Here is an 18,528-nt window from a genome sequence, read left to right as displayed (position 1 = left end):
TCAGAATTCAAATGTAAGCAGAGGTGGCGAAAAATGGTGGACCAATCATCGCGATCGCAGACCTTTAAGGTAGGTTTTCACTTGACGCTGAAAATGAGCGTCGAGTGTCAAATGAAAATCTACTCTTAAATAGGCTTGTCCCTTTTAACTGAACTAAACCGAAATAGAAAATGAGATAGATATATATTTACAAGTTCGAAAGGAAGAAAGGATAGACGAGAAATGTGCAAAAAAAGCTCGGTTAAACAGAACGAACTTTATTTTAGAAGGTCGCGATTCTGCTTTTAAGAACCTTTACATAAATCCTATACCTCAAATCATGTTACGTTCCGTCTAGATATTTCTTCGTCCATGAGTGCATTGTCAATTACAGTCATGCTGCGGTTAACTATGTTCGTCTGCAATTAATTTCGCTACGCGTGGTTCATATTCGAAGTCACATGGAAGTTTGTAAATAATTTCTCTTTAGATTGAAAAATTTATCGTTATATAAAAAAATGTCGCGACATCGAGACGTTCGTTGTATGAATTATTCAGATGGTAAGCAATTTACATAGAGCATATGTGTAAATTATTTTATTTTTCATTGAATTTTTAATTATAATTTATACTATTGAGCATCATTTTTTGTTTTTATTATAAGATTGAAAGAATGATAATACTCTTATTATTATAATTTTAATTCTAAATTCTTCCTACATCCATATTACAAATATTATAAATATATTTTCTGATATTTTACTTATTAAAAATATATAGAAGTTAGTATAATCTTGATATACAATAGATAATATATAGTAAATAATCTTTTTGAGACCATAAAAATATATTTTGTACAGAATATGATGGCTACGATGATGTATATGGACATTCAATGGAGGATGATTATTGTGTATCACCTAGTGGTATGTTATTTATTGGTTCATAGATTTCTCAATTTTTAATAAAACAATTACATAATTATTAATCTCATACATATATATATAGCGGAGCAGTTTTTATTTGATCGAAGCAAGCAACAGAATATTGCTTCCTTTATCACAGAACCAGATATAGTGGAAGACAATGAAGATATTGATGAATCTTCGTCATCACTCAATGAAGATAAATATAATCTTTCCGAGTTGGAAAAAGCAAAATTAATATTTTGTTTAGAAGCAATTAGAAATATCATAGGTGATGCTGTGCCTGAATCTAAGTTGAAGGAAAAGATTATTACATCAAATTTTGATACAGATGTAGCACTTGATGCTATTTTAAAAGAATCTTCGCCGAAAAATGGTATGTTTATTATATTGATGTAATGAATATATAACAACTGATATAAATTGATATAAAAATAAATCTTGAAATATATATATTTACAGATCCAGTGATAAGTAAGGAACGGTTGGAACGATATCCAGGTATGTGTTGCATAAAATTATATCATTTTGAAATAATGCTTAACATTATTTCAAAATAAGAGATATGAATATTTAAAACAATTTAATGACCTCATGCTTTTGTTTTTTTCATGTTTCTTGTATGGGACTTGATCTTGGTAAGGTAAGGTGTTTCAGTTGATAAGCCTAACACATTTATGTTTACAATACCTAAGCTTTCTTTTGAAAAAAAAGATAATTTACTCAAAGATTCTACTTCAACTGCATATTGTCATCTAAACAACATAGATAATTCAAGCAATGAAAAACGTTCTCTCGGAACGTTTTCATCATTAGCTGGACTTATATCCCATCACACAGAATCCATACATTCAGATACAGCAAAAATAACTTCACAAAATAATATGGATACACAGTGTTTTGGTTCTTTAGCAGCTTTAACTGCGCATCATTTGCAAAAATCTAGTGCTAATGTAGAATTTCGCGAAAAGGAACAATTGCCCAATTCACAGTTTGTTATTCCAAAATTGTCAATGAAGAAAAATGATAACACGAATGTAAAGAATATACAATCGTTGAAACTTCATAACAATAGTAAAAAACAGTCAGTACATGCAAATAGCAAACATCCAATTAATTTACTAGAAAAAAATTTTTCGGACATGTATATTTCTTTAGAAAATAACGATGTGACAAACGTAGAATCCAAAAAACAATTTAAAGATCCAATAAATGTTGTAAATGAGGTACGCACTCCGTCGCCTGACAATTGGATGATTGATTTGAGTACTGCTTTAAAAGAAGCGGAATTTTTGACCGACTGCATCTCTAATGCTAATTTAACTGCTTCGAAAAAATTTTATTACGATATGCCTAATTTAGAAATGTGTATCGAAGATAATAAAAATAGCGTAATATCGAATACGCTACCTGTTACTATAAATTTGTGCGCATTAAGACACATTGAGCTTCCATATACGAAAAAAAATGTTTCAGTATTTGGGAGAACTTTGTGTAGAAAGTGGAAAACGAAAAAACCAGTTCTTAAAATTCCCATACAATGTTATGACACAGTTAAATCTTTTGATTTTTCTACTCCATATCAAAGATATCCAAATCGATCTTAATAATTAAACGCATTTAAAAATAATGAATTGATACTTTTATTGAAGATGATTATATATATTTTTATCTTCAGTTTCTTATAACAGTTTTAGGTTTTATTAATAAAATCAGGAGAGAACAGGATGTTTTCCATTAGATATCTAATTATATACATAATTATACAAAAAATAATTATAAAATTAATAGAAAATTAATTATATACATCTCTTTCATTATGTATATATATGTATCTCTATATATATATATAACATCCATATATATACGTATGTATGCATGTGTATATATACATACATATATATATTGCATACATTATGTATATATTTGTATATATAATATATACACATTATTTGATATGTAATTTGTTGCAACATATTACATGTCAAAATCAGCACTATATATTATATTATTGATAGTAATATAGTATATTACTGATTATATACAACGTATTTAAATTTATATAATTTCTGTATAATATTAAGAATATATATACATATATACATACAGCTACAAATTATATAAAAGTTTATTCTATCTTCTCATGTAATTATCTTAGTACAATTAAATTTCATAACAGGTAACAAATTATCATCTAAATCTGCATTGCAAGTTACAACACCTTCTACTGTGAAGGTAGTTCCCGCTGGAACGAAACCCGTAGTAAAAGGTTTCGATCTAAGCGGTGTAGAAAACGCAGATTTATTGAATCCGTGCTGCGAGAGCCCGTCTTCCAATCGAAATAGTCCTGAGACTAAACGTAAGGAGGATATCATACAAAGGGAGAAGAAAACGGTCTCGTCGAAAACTAACAGTCCGAGATGCCAATCACCCATATCAGGTCACGTAACACCGGAATTTGATCACAAGGGAAAATCTAATGCAGCTAATGAGGAGAAAATTGATGTTCAAGCAATATATAAGGATAAGAGAGGCGATAGCAAGGAGCAGCTTCATTTGGTAGTTGTAGGACATGTCGACGCTGGAAAAAGCACGTTACTCGGACGACTACTATGCGATTTAGGTCAAGTGTCGCAGAGACTCATTCACAAGTACCAGCAAGAAAGCAAGAAAATAGGAAAGCAATCGTTCGTCTACGCTTGGGTACTCGATGAAACCGGTGAAGAGAGGTGATTACTCGACATTGTATCATCAGTCTTTCACAAAATTATTTCAGGGAAATATATTGCCATTATGATATATATCTTTAATAGAGAACGAGGAATAACGATGGATATAGGCCATTCGAAGTTTGAAACAGACACAAAGTCTATCACTCTCCTAGATGCGCCTGGCCACAAGGATTTTATTCCAAATATGATAACTGGCGCTACGCAAGCCGACGTAGCTTTATTAGTGGTTGATGCGACCAGAGGCGAGTTCGAAACTGGATTTGACAGTGGAGGACAAACGCGCGAGCACGCACTTTTACTTCGTTCTTTAGGTAATCTCAGCAATCCTCATTTATATTGATTATATGAGAAATGGATATATATTGACAATTTTATTTCGAAATTGTGTTATCTCAAATTTTGATCGAATATTCAGGGGTATCGCAACTGGCAGTAGTTGTAAATAAACTTGATACTGTAAATTGGTCCAAGGACAGATTCAACGAAATAGTAGATAAAATGAGCGTTTTCCTGAAACAAGCTGGCTTTAAAGACACTGTCACTTTCGTACCTTGTAGTGGTTTATCCGGCGAAAACATCGTGACAAAACCAAAAGAACAACTCTCTAACTGGTAACTATTAACGCATTTCGATATTCCACATATTTTTATTTGTCTCTAACTAAATTATTTATAGGTACACTGGACCTACTTTAATCAGTGTAATTGATAATTTCAAGTGCCCGGAACGACCTGTAAATAAACCATTCCGTTTCTCGGTCAATGATATATTTAAGGGTACTGGATCCGGATTTTGTGTATCTGGCCATGTTGAAACGGGTATGGTATCTTTAGGTGACAAGGTACTGATATTACCACAAAATGAAATTGCAGTTGTTAAAGGTTTGTTTTAAGTTGAATCTACAACTATAGATCATTGTACAAAGAAGTGTAAGAATTATAATATTACTATAATTTTTCACATATAGGTCTCCAATCGGATGAAATCTCGACGACAAATGCATTCGCCGGTGATCACGTTGCGTTGACATTAGCAGGGATTGATCAGCAAAACGTAGGCGTTGGCGATATTATTTGTAATCCGCAGAATCCGGTGCCCGTAACAACATGCTTTCAAGCACACGTAGTTATATTTGCAATAGCGAGACCAATCACGAAAGGGCTTCCAGTGGTGATGCACCAACAATCTTTGGTACAGCCAGCATTCATCACGAAATTAATAGCGCAGCTTCATCGAAGTACCGGTGATGTGATTAAAAAGAAACCACGTTGTTTACCGAAGAATTCTAGCGCAATCATTGAGGTTGCAACACAAAATCCAGTCTGCATGGAATTATACAAAGATATTAAGCAACTAGGTAGAGTTATGTTACGATTAGAAGGTACCACCATTGCAGCTGGTTTAATTACAAAAATTTTGTAAATCTGGATCTATACATCTCGAAAAAAAGAGTCTCAATAATACGCAACACAATTTTTTCACAGAGGTATCTTACAATTAAATCTAATATATGCATTGCTCTTGTATTTATATATTACATAAACATGAATAAAAATTGATAGGTTGTACTTTATCTTATTTACAATAATACAAAAGACTTCATTGACTTAAAGACTTTTTTCTTAGTTAATATATATTGTATAATATATTTGTGTTTGTAATATATGTTAAATGTACAATTAATTTAATATGTTCAATAAAAATATAATCTACATTATTTTCATTAATGATTGCATCAATTGTAGCTTTTTGAGAGAGAGTTATTTGAATCTCTTAATAATTAAAGAGTATAGTGTTAAATATATACTAGAAAAATAATTTTGGGGCATATTACATTTGTCGTTTGATAAGCTTTATCAGATATATTGATTGATAGCTATTGCAAAAAACTTTCAAAATTATAAGAATTCTTTTAAGAAAATTAAAGATTTTTTAACCAATAATGAATACATTCAATAAGTTTGATGAATGATAAAATGCATCCTTAAGTTCTTAAAAGTTAATATATTAAATATTCAACTATTTTATAAAATTTACAAAAGAATCAAGAGATAATTACTGCAAAAATAAGTTTTGATATATTAGATAATTATTTACTATGCTGTAACTATATTAGACAAGTTGACACAAATACAATTGCATATTTAACTTTTCAATCATATCAATGTCAAAGCCAGGTATTTTCTTTTCTTATATTTAAATATATTATAGATAAATTTAAAAAAATATTTTATCTGGCACAACTACTGCAACCTCCGAAGAATGGAATGTCGACATTATTTCCTGTATTTGGTCTACCAAGCCTACGTGGAGGAGGTCGCGGCCTATGTAATAAATAAAATTACAAAATTTATTATTTTTTCATGTTTATCGTTCGATACGTGCTATTTAAAAAAAAAATACTCTACCCAGATCCTGGTCGGTAATCTCTTGTATGTTGACTTTCTGCTCTATTCATGCCAGGACTGATTAATGTCTGAAAACTATTTCCAGTATATTATAGTATACGTTAAAAGAATAGAAAAGAACAATTATATAATTAGTAAATCATTATATAATTAAATAATAATGATATAATTAGTAAATCAAAAGATAAATAAAATTTGGTAAATTATTAGAATAAATTATTATTAAGTACACTTACAACATAATGACCATGTAAATTATTCCTGTGAAGAATCCAAAAACTCTTCTTAATCCCCAAGGAGTAGAATTTACTACATTTCCATCTATAAAAGAGAGAAATACAATATATATAGAATGCAAAGGTTCAACATCTCTCCTTTAAATATAAATTTTTTCTTAAATTGGAGAATGTTTCTCTCTCGTTTTTAACTTGAGAAAGTTAGAAGAATTTTATATATAACAAATATATCAATCTGGTTAAAGTATATTACCGCCTGTCACATAAGCCATATTTGAAGCAGCTAACACACTCGTTGACAAATAATTTCTCGATGTAAATACTAGCAACAATCTTTCTGACTTGTTAATTTTGTGATATACGCGTTTTATACGCGATTACTATGCATAATTTACGTTTCTCGCGTTATCTCTGACAGCTCTGACAACTTCAAAAACGTGGATTCTTTCCATTTAGCAACACAAGCATCATTCTGTCTTTTTTCAACATCAGTGAATAACAAAGATAGAATGACTTTTGCGACTAATATCGCTAAATAGAAAGCACTCAAGGTGCAATTTCATTGACGCTAAAAAGTAGCGTCAACCATTGGTTGAACAAAGAAGTAAGTAGTTGCTTCTTTGTTCAACCAATTGTTGACGCTACTTTTTAGCGTCAATGAAATTGCACCTTCATGCATACATCAGACGAAACGATACGAACGTTACACGAAACTCAATTTGATTGGAGGATAGGATAAAGTCAGAGAGAAATCTGAGAGCGGCCACCTCGCTTTAACGGGTATATTGTCCTAATGCGCTCCCTGACAAAGTGGACGTCAACTACATCCATAACAGTCGATAATAATACATGGTTCGTGTCTGAGCTATGGTTCATGTCCAAGCAATGGAGTGACCCCAAAAGTGATACTCCCTCTATGGACATTCAAAACATGGACATGAACTACAAAGTCAAAGTCCATGAATGTTCTCAGAGGGTAATATATAATTGCACAATTTCTGGTTTTGTTCCGTACTATGTGCACGAAATGCCGGTAGCACCAGTGCTATATAACAATTAAATACTTATGTGTGTAAATTGATAATAAATAAATTATTCAATCGCGACAGATACTGTAATATTCAAAGATGAAATAAATATTTTTCAAAATAAATTGGTAAATAATACGGCTCTATGTATTTATCAACATGATAATTAAGTAAAGAGCATTAAGAGCCCACAAAACGCGGATGGCAATGCGTAAATTATTTCGAACATTAATTGTTCGCGAATTTTTTTTTTTTTTTTTTTTTTTAAATGCGTTATTAGGAGAACATGATTTGTAAACAGATCATCAACGCATTATCGACCTCCTCGCAAAATATATTCTCCTGATAATATAAAATAATAAGAAACGAATTTTCGAAAATTTTCACGCTTGCGTTATTAGGAGAACATGATTTGTAAAGAGGTCATCAACGCATCTTCGACCTCCTCGCAAAATATATTCTCCTGATAATATAAAATAATAAGAAACGAATTTTCGAAAATTTTCATGCTTGCGTTATTAGGAGAACATGATTTGTAAAGAGGTCATCAACGCATCTTCGACCTCATCGCACAATATATTCTCCTGATAATATAAAATAATAAGAAACGAATTTTCGAAAATTTTCACGCTTGCGTTATTAGGAGAACATGATTTGTAAAGAGGTCATCAACGCATCTTCGACCTCCTCGCAAAATATATTCTCCTGATAATATAAAATAATAAGAAACGAATTTTCGAAAATTTTCACGCTTGCGTTATTAGGAGAACATGATTTGTAAAGAGGTCATCAACGCATCTTCGACCTCCTCGCAAAATATATTCTCCTGATAATATAAAATAATAAGAAACGAATTTTCGAAAATTTTCATGCTTGCGTTATTAGGAGAACATGATTTGTAAAGAGGTCATCAACGCATCTTCGACCTCATCGCACAATATATTCTCCTGATAATATAAAATAATAAGAAACGAATTTTCGAAAATTTTCACGCTTGCGTTATTAGGAGAACATGATTTGTAAAGAGGTCATCAACGCATCTTCGACCTCCTCGCAAAATATATTCTCCTGATAATATAAAATAATAAGAAACGAATTTTCGAAAATTTTCATGCTTGCGTTATTAGGAGAACATGATTTGTAAAGAGGTCATCAACGCATCTTCGACCTCCTCGCAAAATATATTCTCCTGATAATATAAAATAATAAGAAACGAATTTTCGAAAATTTTCACGCTTGCGTTATTAGAAGAACATGATTTGTAAAGAGGTCATCAACGCATCATCGACCTCCTCGCAAAATATATTCTCCTGATAATATAAATTATAAGAAACGAATTTTCGAAAATTTTCGCGCTTGCGTTATTAGGAGAACATGATTTGTAAAGAGGTCATCAACGCATCATCGACCTCTTCGCAAAATATATTCTCCTGATAATATAAAATAATAACAAACGAATTTTCGAAAATTTTCACGTTTGCGTTATTAGGAGAACTGGATTTGTAAAGAGGTCATCAACGCATCATCGACCTCCTCGCACAATATATTCTCCTGATAATATAAATTATAAGAAAATGATGCGTTGATGACCTCTTTACAAATCATGTTCTCCTAATAACGTAAGCGCGAAAATTTTCGAAAATTCGTTTCTTATTATTTTATATTATCAGGAGAATATATTTTGCGAGGAAGTCGATGATGCGTTGATGATCTCTTTACAAATCATGTTCTCCTAATAACGCAAGCGCGAAAATTTTCGAAAATTCGTTTCTTATAATTTATATTATCAAGAGAATATATTGTGCGAGGAGGTCGATGATGCATTGATGACCTCTTTACAAATCATGTTCTCCTAATAACGCAAACGTCAAAATTTTCGAAAATTCGTTTCTTATAATTTATATTATCAGGAGAATATATTTTGCGAGGAGGTCGATGATGCGTTGATGAACTCTTTACAAATCATGTTCTCCTAATAACGCAAGCGCGAAAATTTTCGAAAATTCGTTTCTTATAATTTATATTATCAGGAGAATATATTTGCGAGGAGGTCGATGATGCGTTGATAACCTCTTTACAAATCATGTTCTCCTAATAACGCAAGCGTGAAAATTTTCGAAAATTCGTTTCTTATTATTTTATATTATTAGGAGAATATATTTTGCGAGGAGGTCGATGATGCGTTGATGACCTCTTTACAAATCATGTTCTCCTAATAACGCAAACGTCACAATTTTCGAAAATTCGTTTCTTATAATTTATATTATCAGGAGAATATATTTTGCGAGGAGGTCGATGATGCGTTGATGACCTCTTTACAAATCATGTTCTCCTAATAACGCAAGCGCGAAAATTTTCGAAAATTCGTTTCTTATAATTTATATTATTAGGAGAATATATTTTGCGAGGAGGTCGATGATGCGTTGATGACCACTTTACAAATCATGTTCTCCTAATAACGCAAGCGTGAAGATTTTAGAAAATTCGTTTCTTATTATTTTATATTATCAGGAGAATATATTTTGCGAGGAGGTCGATGATGCGTTGATGACCTCTTTACAAATCATGTTCTCCTAATAACGCAAGCGCGAAAATTTTCGAAAATTCGTTTCTTATAATTTATATTATCAGGAGAATATATTTTGCGAGGAGGTCGATGATGCGTTGATGACCTCTTTACAAATCATGTTCTCCTAATAACGCAAGCGTGAAAATTTTCGAAAATTCGTTTCTTATAATTTCTATTATCAAGAGAATATATTTTGCGAGGAGGTCGATGATGCGTTGATGACCTCTTTACAAATCATGTTCTCCTAATAACGCAAGCGTAGAAATTTTCGAAAATTCGTTTCTTATTATCTTATATTATCAGGAGAATATATTTTGCGAGGAGGTCGATGATGCGTTGATGACCTCTTTACAAATCATGTTCTCCTAATAACGCAAGCGTGAAAATTTTCGAAAATTCGTTTCTTATTATTTTATATTATCAGGAGAATATATTTTGCGAGGAGGTCGATGATGCGTTGATGATCTCTTTACAAATCATGTTCTCCTAATAACGCAAACGTGAAAATTTTCGAAAATACGTTTCTTATAATTTATATGATCAGGAGAATATATTGTGCAAAGAGGTCGATGATGCGTTGATGACCTCTTTACAAATCATGTTCTCCTAATAACGCAAGCGTGAAAATTTTCGAAAATTCGTTTCTTATTATTTTATATTATCAGGAGAATATATTTTGCGAGGAGGTCGATGATGCGTTGATGACCTCTTTACAAATCATGTTCTCCTAATAACGCAAACGTCACAATTTTCGAAAATTCGTTTCTTATAATTTATATTATCAGGAGAATATATTTTGCGAGGAGGTCGATGATGCGTTGATGACCTCTTTACAAATCATGTTCTCCTAATAACGCAAGCGCGAAAATTTTCGAAAATTCGTTTCTTATAATTTATATTATTAGGAGAATATATTTTGCGAGGAGGTCGATGATGCGTTGATGACCACTTTACAAATCATGTTCTCCTAATAACGCAAGCGTGAAGATTTTAGAAAATTCGTTTCTTATTATTTTATATTATCAGGAGAATATATTTCGCGAGGAGGTCGATGATGCGTTGATGACCTCTTTACAAATCATGTTCTCCTAATAACGCAAACGTGAAAATTTTCGAAAATTCGTTTCTTATAATTTTATATTATCAGGAGAATATATTTTGCGAGGAGGTCGATGATGCGTTGATGACCTCTTTACAAATCATGTTTTCCTAATAACGCAAGCGCGAAAATTTTCGAAAATTCGCTTCTTATTATTTTATATTATCAGGAGAATATATTTTGCGAGGAGGTCGATGATGCGTTGATGACCTCTTTACAAATCATGTTCTCCTAATAACGCAAACGTGAAAATTTTCGAAAATTCGTTTCTTATAATTTTATATTATCAGGAGAATATATTTTGCGAGGAGGTCGATGATGCGTTGATGACCTCTTTACAAATCATGTTTTCCTAATAACGCAAGCGCGAAAATTTTCGAAAATTCGCTTCTTATTATTTTATATTATCAGGAGAATATATTTTGCGAGGAGGTCGATGATGCGTTGATGACCTCTTTACAAATCATGTTCTCCTAATAACGCAAACGTCACAATTTTCGAAAATTCGTTTCTTATAATTTATATTATCAGGAGAATATATTTTGCGAGGAGGTCGATGATGCGTTGATGACCTCTTTACAAATCATGTTCTCCTAATAACGCAAGCGCGAAAATTTTCGAAAATTCGTTTCTTATAATTTATATTATTAGGAGAATATATTTTGCGAGGAGGTCGATGATGCGTTGATGACCACTTTACAAATCATGTTCTCCTAATAACGCAAGCGTGAAGATTTTAGAAAATTCGTTTCTTATTATTTTATATTATCAGGAGAATATATTTCGCGAGGAGGTCGATGATGCGTTGATGACCTCTTTACAAATCATGTTCTCCTAATAACGCAAACGTGAAAATTTTCGAAAATTCGTTTCTTATAATTTTATATTATCAGGAGAATATATTTTGCGAGGAGGTCGATGATGCGTTGATGACCTCTTTACAAATCATGTTTTCCTAATAACGCAAGCGCGAAAATTTTCGAAAATTCGCTTCTTATTATTTTATATTATCAGGAGAATATATTTTGCGAGGAGGTCGATGATGCGTTGATGACCTCTTTACAAATCATGTTCTCCTAATAACGCAAACGTCACAATTTTCGAAAATTCGTTTCTTATAATTTATATTATCAGGAGAATATATTTTGCGAGGAGGTCGATGATGCGTTGATGACCTCTTTACAAATCATGTTCTCCTAATAACGCAAGCGCGAAAATTTTCGAAAATTCGTTTCTTATAATTTATATTATCAGGAGAATATATTTTGCGAGGAGGTCGATGATGCGTTGATGACCTCTTTACAAATCATGTTCTCCTAATAACGCAAGCGCGAAAATTTTCGAAAATTCGTTTCTTATAATTTATATTATCAGGAGAATATATTTTGCGAGGAGGTCGATGATGCGTTGATGACCTCTTTACAAATCATGTTTTCCTAATAACGCAAGCGCGAAAATTTTCGAAAATTCGCTTCTTATTATTTTATATTATCAGGAGAATATATTTTGCGAGGAGGTCGATGATGCGTTGATGACCTCTTTACAAATCATGTTCTCCTAATAACGCAAACGTCACAATTTTCGAAAATTCGTTTCTTATAATTTATATTATCAGGAGAATATATTTTGCTAGGAGGTCGATGATGCGTTGATGACCTCTTTACAAATCATGTTCTCCTAATAACGCAAACGTCACAATTTTCGAAAATTCGTTTCTTATAATTTATATTATCAGGAGAATATATTTTGCGAGGAGGTCGATGATGCGTTGATGACCTCTTTACAAATCATGTTCTCCTAATAACGCAAGCGCGAAAATTTTCGAAAATTCGTTTCTTATAATTTATATTATCAGGAGAATATATTTTGCGAGGAAGTCGATGATGCGTTGATGACCTCTTTACAAATCATGTTCTCCTAATAACGCAAGCGTGAAAATTTTAGAAAATTCGTTTCTTATTATTGTATATTATCAGGAGAATATATTTCGCTAGGAGGTCGATGATGCGTTGAAGACCTCTTTACAAATCATGTTCTCCTAATAACGCAAACGTGAAAATTTTCGAAAATTCGTTTCTTATTATTTTATATTATCAGGAGAATATATTTTGCGAGGAGGTCGATGATGCGTTGATGACCTCTTTATAAATCATGTTCTCCTAATAACGCAAGCGCGAAAATTTTCGAAAATTCGTTTCTTATAATTTATATTATCAGGAGAATATATTTTGCGAGGAGGTCGATGATGCGTTGATGACCTCTTTACAAATCATGTTCTCCTAATAACGCAAGCGTGAAAATTTTCGAAAATTCGTTTCTTATAATTTCTATTATCAAGAGAATATATTTTGCGAGGAGGTCGATGATGCGTTGATGACCTCTTTACAAATCATGTTCTCCTAATAACGCAAGCGTGAAAATTTTCGAAAATTCGTTTCTTATAATTTCTATTATCAAGAGAATATATTTTGCGAGGAGGTCGATGATGCGTTGATGACCTTTTTACAAATCATGTTCTCCTAATAACGCAAGCGTAAAAATTTTCGAAAATTCGTTTCTTATTATTTTATATTATCAGGAGAATATATTGTGCGAGGAGGTCGATGATGCGTTGATGACCTCTTTACAAATCATGTTCTCCTAATAACGCAAGCGTGAAAATGTTCGAAAATTCGTTTCTTATTATTTTATGTTATCAGGAGAATATATTTTGCGAGGAGGTCGATGATGCGTTGATGACCTCTTTACAAATCATGTTCTCCTAATAACGCAAACGTGAAAATTTTCGAAAATTCGTCTCTTATAATTTATATGATCAGGAGAATATATTGTGCGAGGAGGTCGATGATGCGTTGATGACCTCTTTACAAATCATGTTCTCCTAATAACGCAAATGTGAAAATTTTCGAAAATTTGTCTCTTATAATTTATATGATCAGGAGAATATATTGTGCGAGGAGGTCGATGATGCGTTGATGACCTCTTTACAAATCATGTTCTCCTAATAACGCAAACGTGAAAATTTTCGAAAATTTGTTTCTTATAATTTATATGATCAGGAGAATATATTTTGCGAGGAGGTCGATGATGCGTTGGTGACCTCATTACAAATCATGTTCTCCTAATAAAGCAAGCGCGAAAATTTTCGAAAATTCGTTTCTTATTATTTTATATTATCAGGAGAATATATTTTGCGAGGAGGTCGATGATGCGTTGATGACCTCTTTACAAATCATGTTCTCCTAATAACGCAAATGTGAAAATTTTCGAAAGTTCGTCTCTTATAATTTATATGATCAGGAGAATATATTGTGCGAGGAGGTCGATGATGCGTTGATGACCTCTTTACAAATCATGTTATCCTAATAACGCAAACGTGAAAATTTTCGAAAATTCGTTTCTTATAATTTATATGATCAGGAGAATATATTTTGCGAGGAGGTCGATGATGCGTTGGTGACCTCATTACAAATCATGTTCTCCTAATAAAGCAAGCGCGAAAATTTTCGAAAATTCGTTTCTTATTATTTTATATTATCAGGAGAATATATTTTGCGAGGAGGTCGATGATGCGTTGATGACCTCTTTACAAATCATGTTTTCCTAATAACGCAAGCGCGAAAATTTTCGATATATTCTCCTGATCATATAAATTATAAGAAACGAATTTTCGCGTTTGCGTTATTAGGAGATCATGATTTGTAAAGAGGTCATCAACGCATCAACGACCTCCTCGCAAAATATATTCTCCTGATAATATAAAATAATAAGAAACGAATTTTCGAAAATTTTCGCGCTTGCGTTATTAGGAGAACATGATTTGTAAAGAGGTCATCAACGCATCATCGACCTCCTCGCAAAATATATTCTCCTGATAATATAAAATAATAAGAAACGAATTTTCGAAAATTTTCACGCTTGCGTTATTAGGAGAACATGATTTGTAAAGAGGTCATCAACGCATCATCGACCTCCTCGCAAAATATATTCTCCTGATAATATAAAATAATAAGAAACGAATTTTCGAAAATTTTCGCACTTGCGTTATTAGGAGATCATGATTTGTAGAGAGGTCATCAACGCATCATCGACCTCCTCGCAAAATATATTCTCCTGATAATATAAAATAATAAGAAACGAATTTTCGAAAATTTTCGCGCTTGCGTTATTAGGAGAACATGATTTGTAAAGAGGTCATCAACGCATTATCGACCTCCTCGCAAAATATATTCTCCTGATAATATAAAATAATAAGAAACGAATTTTCGAAAATTTTCACGCTTGCGTTATTAGGAGAACATGATTTGTAAAGAGGTCATCAACGCATCTTCGACCTTCTCGCATAATATATTCTCCTGATAATATAAAATAATAAGATACGAATTTTCGAAAATTTTAACGGTTGCGTTATTAGGAGAACATGATTTGTAAAGAGGTCATCAACGCATCATCGACCTTCTCGCAAAATATATTCTCCTGATAATATAAATATACATATAATGACTGTCCATCTCTGAATAGTTCGGACATGAACCTATATCATAGACACAAACCATGTTTCGTTACCGAGCGTAATGGACATAGTTCACGTCCACTTTGTCAGACGGCGCGTCAAGCATCGAGAAATGTGCCCGTCGAGGCTGGTGGCCGCTCTCAAGTTTCTCTCTGATAGAATGAAAAATAAAAGCGTAGGAAAAAATCCCCATACACTTAGTGGAATAATTATCGAGATTTTAAAAATTCTCTATTCGATAACCAATCGACGTTCGAAATAGGAACTGATAACAGAAAATTATACTGTTGGCAGCAAATTTAAAATACATGCATTTGAATGTAAATGGAAGTCACGTTTTGTGCGTTTGAGATGCGGAAAAATAATTAGTAATTTTGTTGAAATGAACAGTGATAATAATTATTTGGCGTTAACGTAGCGCAGATTTTTTTAAAATGAGTAATTTTCACTCTCCTATGAAGTGTATATCTCCGAATGCAAGGTGAAAAACTTCATTCTTGTTATTTGATGAGGTTAGATCGTGTGTTCACGTGTGATTTTTGTATAAAATACTTTTAAAATATTTCATTTGCAGAGTTTTAACACCCAAGCCACAAGTACAGCAACTACTGGATTTGAGGCAAATGCAAACCAAAGCACGTAACAGTATCACATGGTTCTTTATCAACAGCGTGTTGCTTAGTATTATAATATTTGATATGTAAGATTCTCTGCTTTTTTTAAGCGATATGAAACGGGAAGTGATGTTAATAAGTTTGATGTTGTTTTCAGAGTATATGGTGGACCTGCTTATAAGCCAGTTTATTGGATCGAATGGTGTCTAGCATCTATATTTGCACTAAACGCTTTGTATCATATAATACGATATATATGGGCGACCTTGAGTTTGAAGCCAATTGCGCTCAGCCCCAAACAAAGACCACTTTTAGGAATCACGGAAGATGATCCTCTGTTCAAGACTGAAGTGCCTCAGAAGCAGAAAACTCCAGAGCCAAGCCCTTCATTGAATTTATCTTGTATAAATCTCAGTAGACGTACAACGCCTCTTGGATCTTCAGTTTTGAGTGAAATTAGTATGCAAAATATTATTTGACCTTTTATTATATTTTATATTTCAATATATAAAGCATAACTTTTTATATTTATCTTTTTTTTCAAGAGGACTGTTCGACATTTCTTAAATACTGTAGCCCTACATCTCCTAAATCAGCCGTAAGCTCTAATGGTTTGTATAGATCCTTAAACATTTCTTCAAACAGCAGCATGACAAATGAGGATCTTATTCAAGATGAATGTGAATTAGACAGTTATCTCAAAGAAATTGAACAGCAAAGAAAATATATATTATCTACAAAGGTTGATCAACCTTCCAATCTCTTGAGTTCCTTCTGGTCTCATCCTGCTACTCGAACTCCTGGTGAAGTATCACCATTATTAAGAAGATGTACTTATCAACTTGCACCTACCATTGGTAAATTGGAAATCCATTCCATATCAAATATTTTATATTTGTTTCACATCTTTATGCAAAATTATTTTAGTATAATATTCTTTATACTATTATTTAGATAAAACAAAAGCGACTAGTCCTGGTACTGAAGAAGGAAGCTCTCCAAGAGGTACATTTGGGGCATTGGATGTATGGAGAAAATACAGAGTTGATTTAAATAAAGTTAATGAATGGACTGCCAATCTTCGTATGGTAAGAATTACTTTAAGTGATTCTACATGTTATAAAAAGAATACGAATTATGCATAATTGAATTAAATTTGCTAAGTATATAATATTTTAGTGGATTAGTAAAACGGTTGTGGAACGAGTGGCTTTGGAAATAGATAGTATATGCGCGGCATTGGTACGTCATGGTTTGAGTGATTCGCAACCAGGTCATGTGGGACTTGACAGACTGAGAAAGCTCGCGCAAGCACCATTTCTGGTCTCCGCGATTCCTACTCTGCCCACATTGGTTCCTTTTTTGGAACTCTCTAACAATCAGGAGTATTTAGTAAAACGAATAAAAATACTCGCAAAGGGAGGATCTATGAGCGAATTTAAATGGAACAGTGGCGGATCTCACAATGGCAAAGAATGGGATTCTAGTTTGCCAACTGATTCGGCGGTGTGTATAGAAAATTATATAAAAATCTTCTCTTTAGCTTAAATATATATTTCCATAAATTTCGATCGATCTTTTTATAACATGTGTTCTGTATATTTCCCGTAGATAATAATGCACTTAATTTCGACTTATATGGATACCCAATTAGAAGCGCCCTTAGACCAACCGGACGCTAGACCGTTTACATCGAGATATATGGCGAGATCTGGTATGGAACTACCGCGGAACAAAGGTCCGATAATAGTTTGTCAGTCCGCGAATCCGCCGCACTATAGTCTGGCATTGTCCGGCGATTCGCTTCCGAGCGATTATGAAGAAGTACAACGGGTAACTAAAAAATTTAGCATGTGCTTATATATTTTTATATAATTTTTATATTATATAATAATTTTATATATTTCTATATGACGTGTTATTTCCAGGGACGTAATAATTTGTTCCATACGCTTTTACTCTTCTTATATATAGTCAAAACACGAGATCATGGCATGTTAGGACGAGTTAATGCAGGATCATCCGGAATCAATATTCTATGGGTGATAGATGGCTAAGATAAATTTTTCCATTTGCTATCTTATTAAAGAATTAAATTATAAAAAAGGAAAGAAACGAGTATCATAAAAAGTTATCATAAATTATCAAAAGATATTAGGACTATCATTTGGACACCCCTTTTATAATATCTTGATAACTGTTTACATCTTTTGTATCATCTTGATTTAATAATTACTCAATAAAATTGAAACATTTATATATTACTAAAAAGAAATCGATTATTTGAATGAAATTTGTATTCACATACTTGTAACTATATATAAAAAAATCAGATATGAGCCTTAATTATAAAGATCTCTATTTATTTGTAATTTAATAAAATTTTATCAAGATTAATATTTTGGAAATGATTAAATATTATTT

General features: G+C 32.3%; 3 protein-coding genes across 3 annotated transcripts; 2 read left to right on the top strand and 1 right to left on the bottom strand.

Moving 5' to 3' along the window:
- The first annotated feature begins 143 nt into the window (after positions 1-143).
- Positions 144-5,178, top strand: LOC105257615 (HBS1-like protein). Its single transcript, XM_011268350.3, has 9 exons — positions 144-540; positions 840-905; positions 988-1,281; positions 1,368-1,406; positions 3,085-3,634; positions 3,719-3,948; positions 4,053-4,248; positions 4,313-4,518; positions 4,605-5,178. Exons 1-9 carry the CDS (start codon positions 498-500, stop codon positions 5,057-5,059), a joined length of 2,079 nt encoding a protein of 692 aa, XP_011266652.1. The 5' UTR covers positions 144-497; the 3' UTR covers positions 5,060-5,178.
- Positions 5,179-5,719: 541 nt separating this feature from the next.
- On the bottom strand, positions 5,720-6,845 carry LOC105257617 (selenoprotein K-like). Its single transcript, XM_011268351.3, has 4 exons — positions 6,535-6,845; positions 6,282-6,366; positions 6,046-6,120; positions 5,720-5,961 (listed from the first exon to the last, which is right to left on the bottom strand). The coding sequence occupies exons 1-4, from the start codon at positions 6,551-6,553 to the stop codon at positions 5,868-5,870; spliced, it is 273 nt and encodes a 90-aa protein (XP_011266653.1). The 5' UTR covers positions 6,554-6,845; the 3' UTR covers positions 5,720-5,867.
- Positions 6,846-15,664: 8,819 nt separating this feature from the next.
- On the top strand, positions 15,665-18,334 carry LOC105256845 (transmembrane protein 209). Its single transcript, XM_011267080.3, has 8 exons — positions 15,665-15,971; positions 16,065-16,190; positions 16,262-16,563; positions 16,650-16,961; positions 17,059-17,192; positions 17,284-17,610; positions 17,716-17,937; positions 18,033-18,334. The coding sequence occupies exons 1-8, from the start codon at positions 15,925-15,927 to the stop codon at positions 18,159-18,161; spliced, it is 1,599 nt and encodes a 532-aa protein (XP_011265382.1). The 5' UTR covers positions 15,665-15,924; the 3' UTR covers positions 18,162-18,334.
- Positions 18,335-18,528: the final 194 nt, after the last annotated feature.

This window comes from Camponotus floridanus, unplaced genomic scaffold (genome assembly GCF_003227725.1).
Source record: "Camponotus floridanus strain SB8 unplaced genomic scaffold, Cflo_v7.5 scaffold128, whole genome shotgun sequence".
Classification (NCBI taxonomy): Eukaryota; Metazoa; Arthropoda; class Insecta; order Hymenoptera; family Formicidae; genus Camponotus; species Camponotus floridanus.
This window is presented reverse-complemented; position numbering and strand designations above follow the sequence as displayed.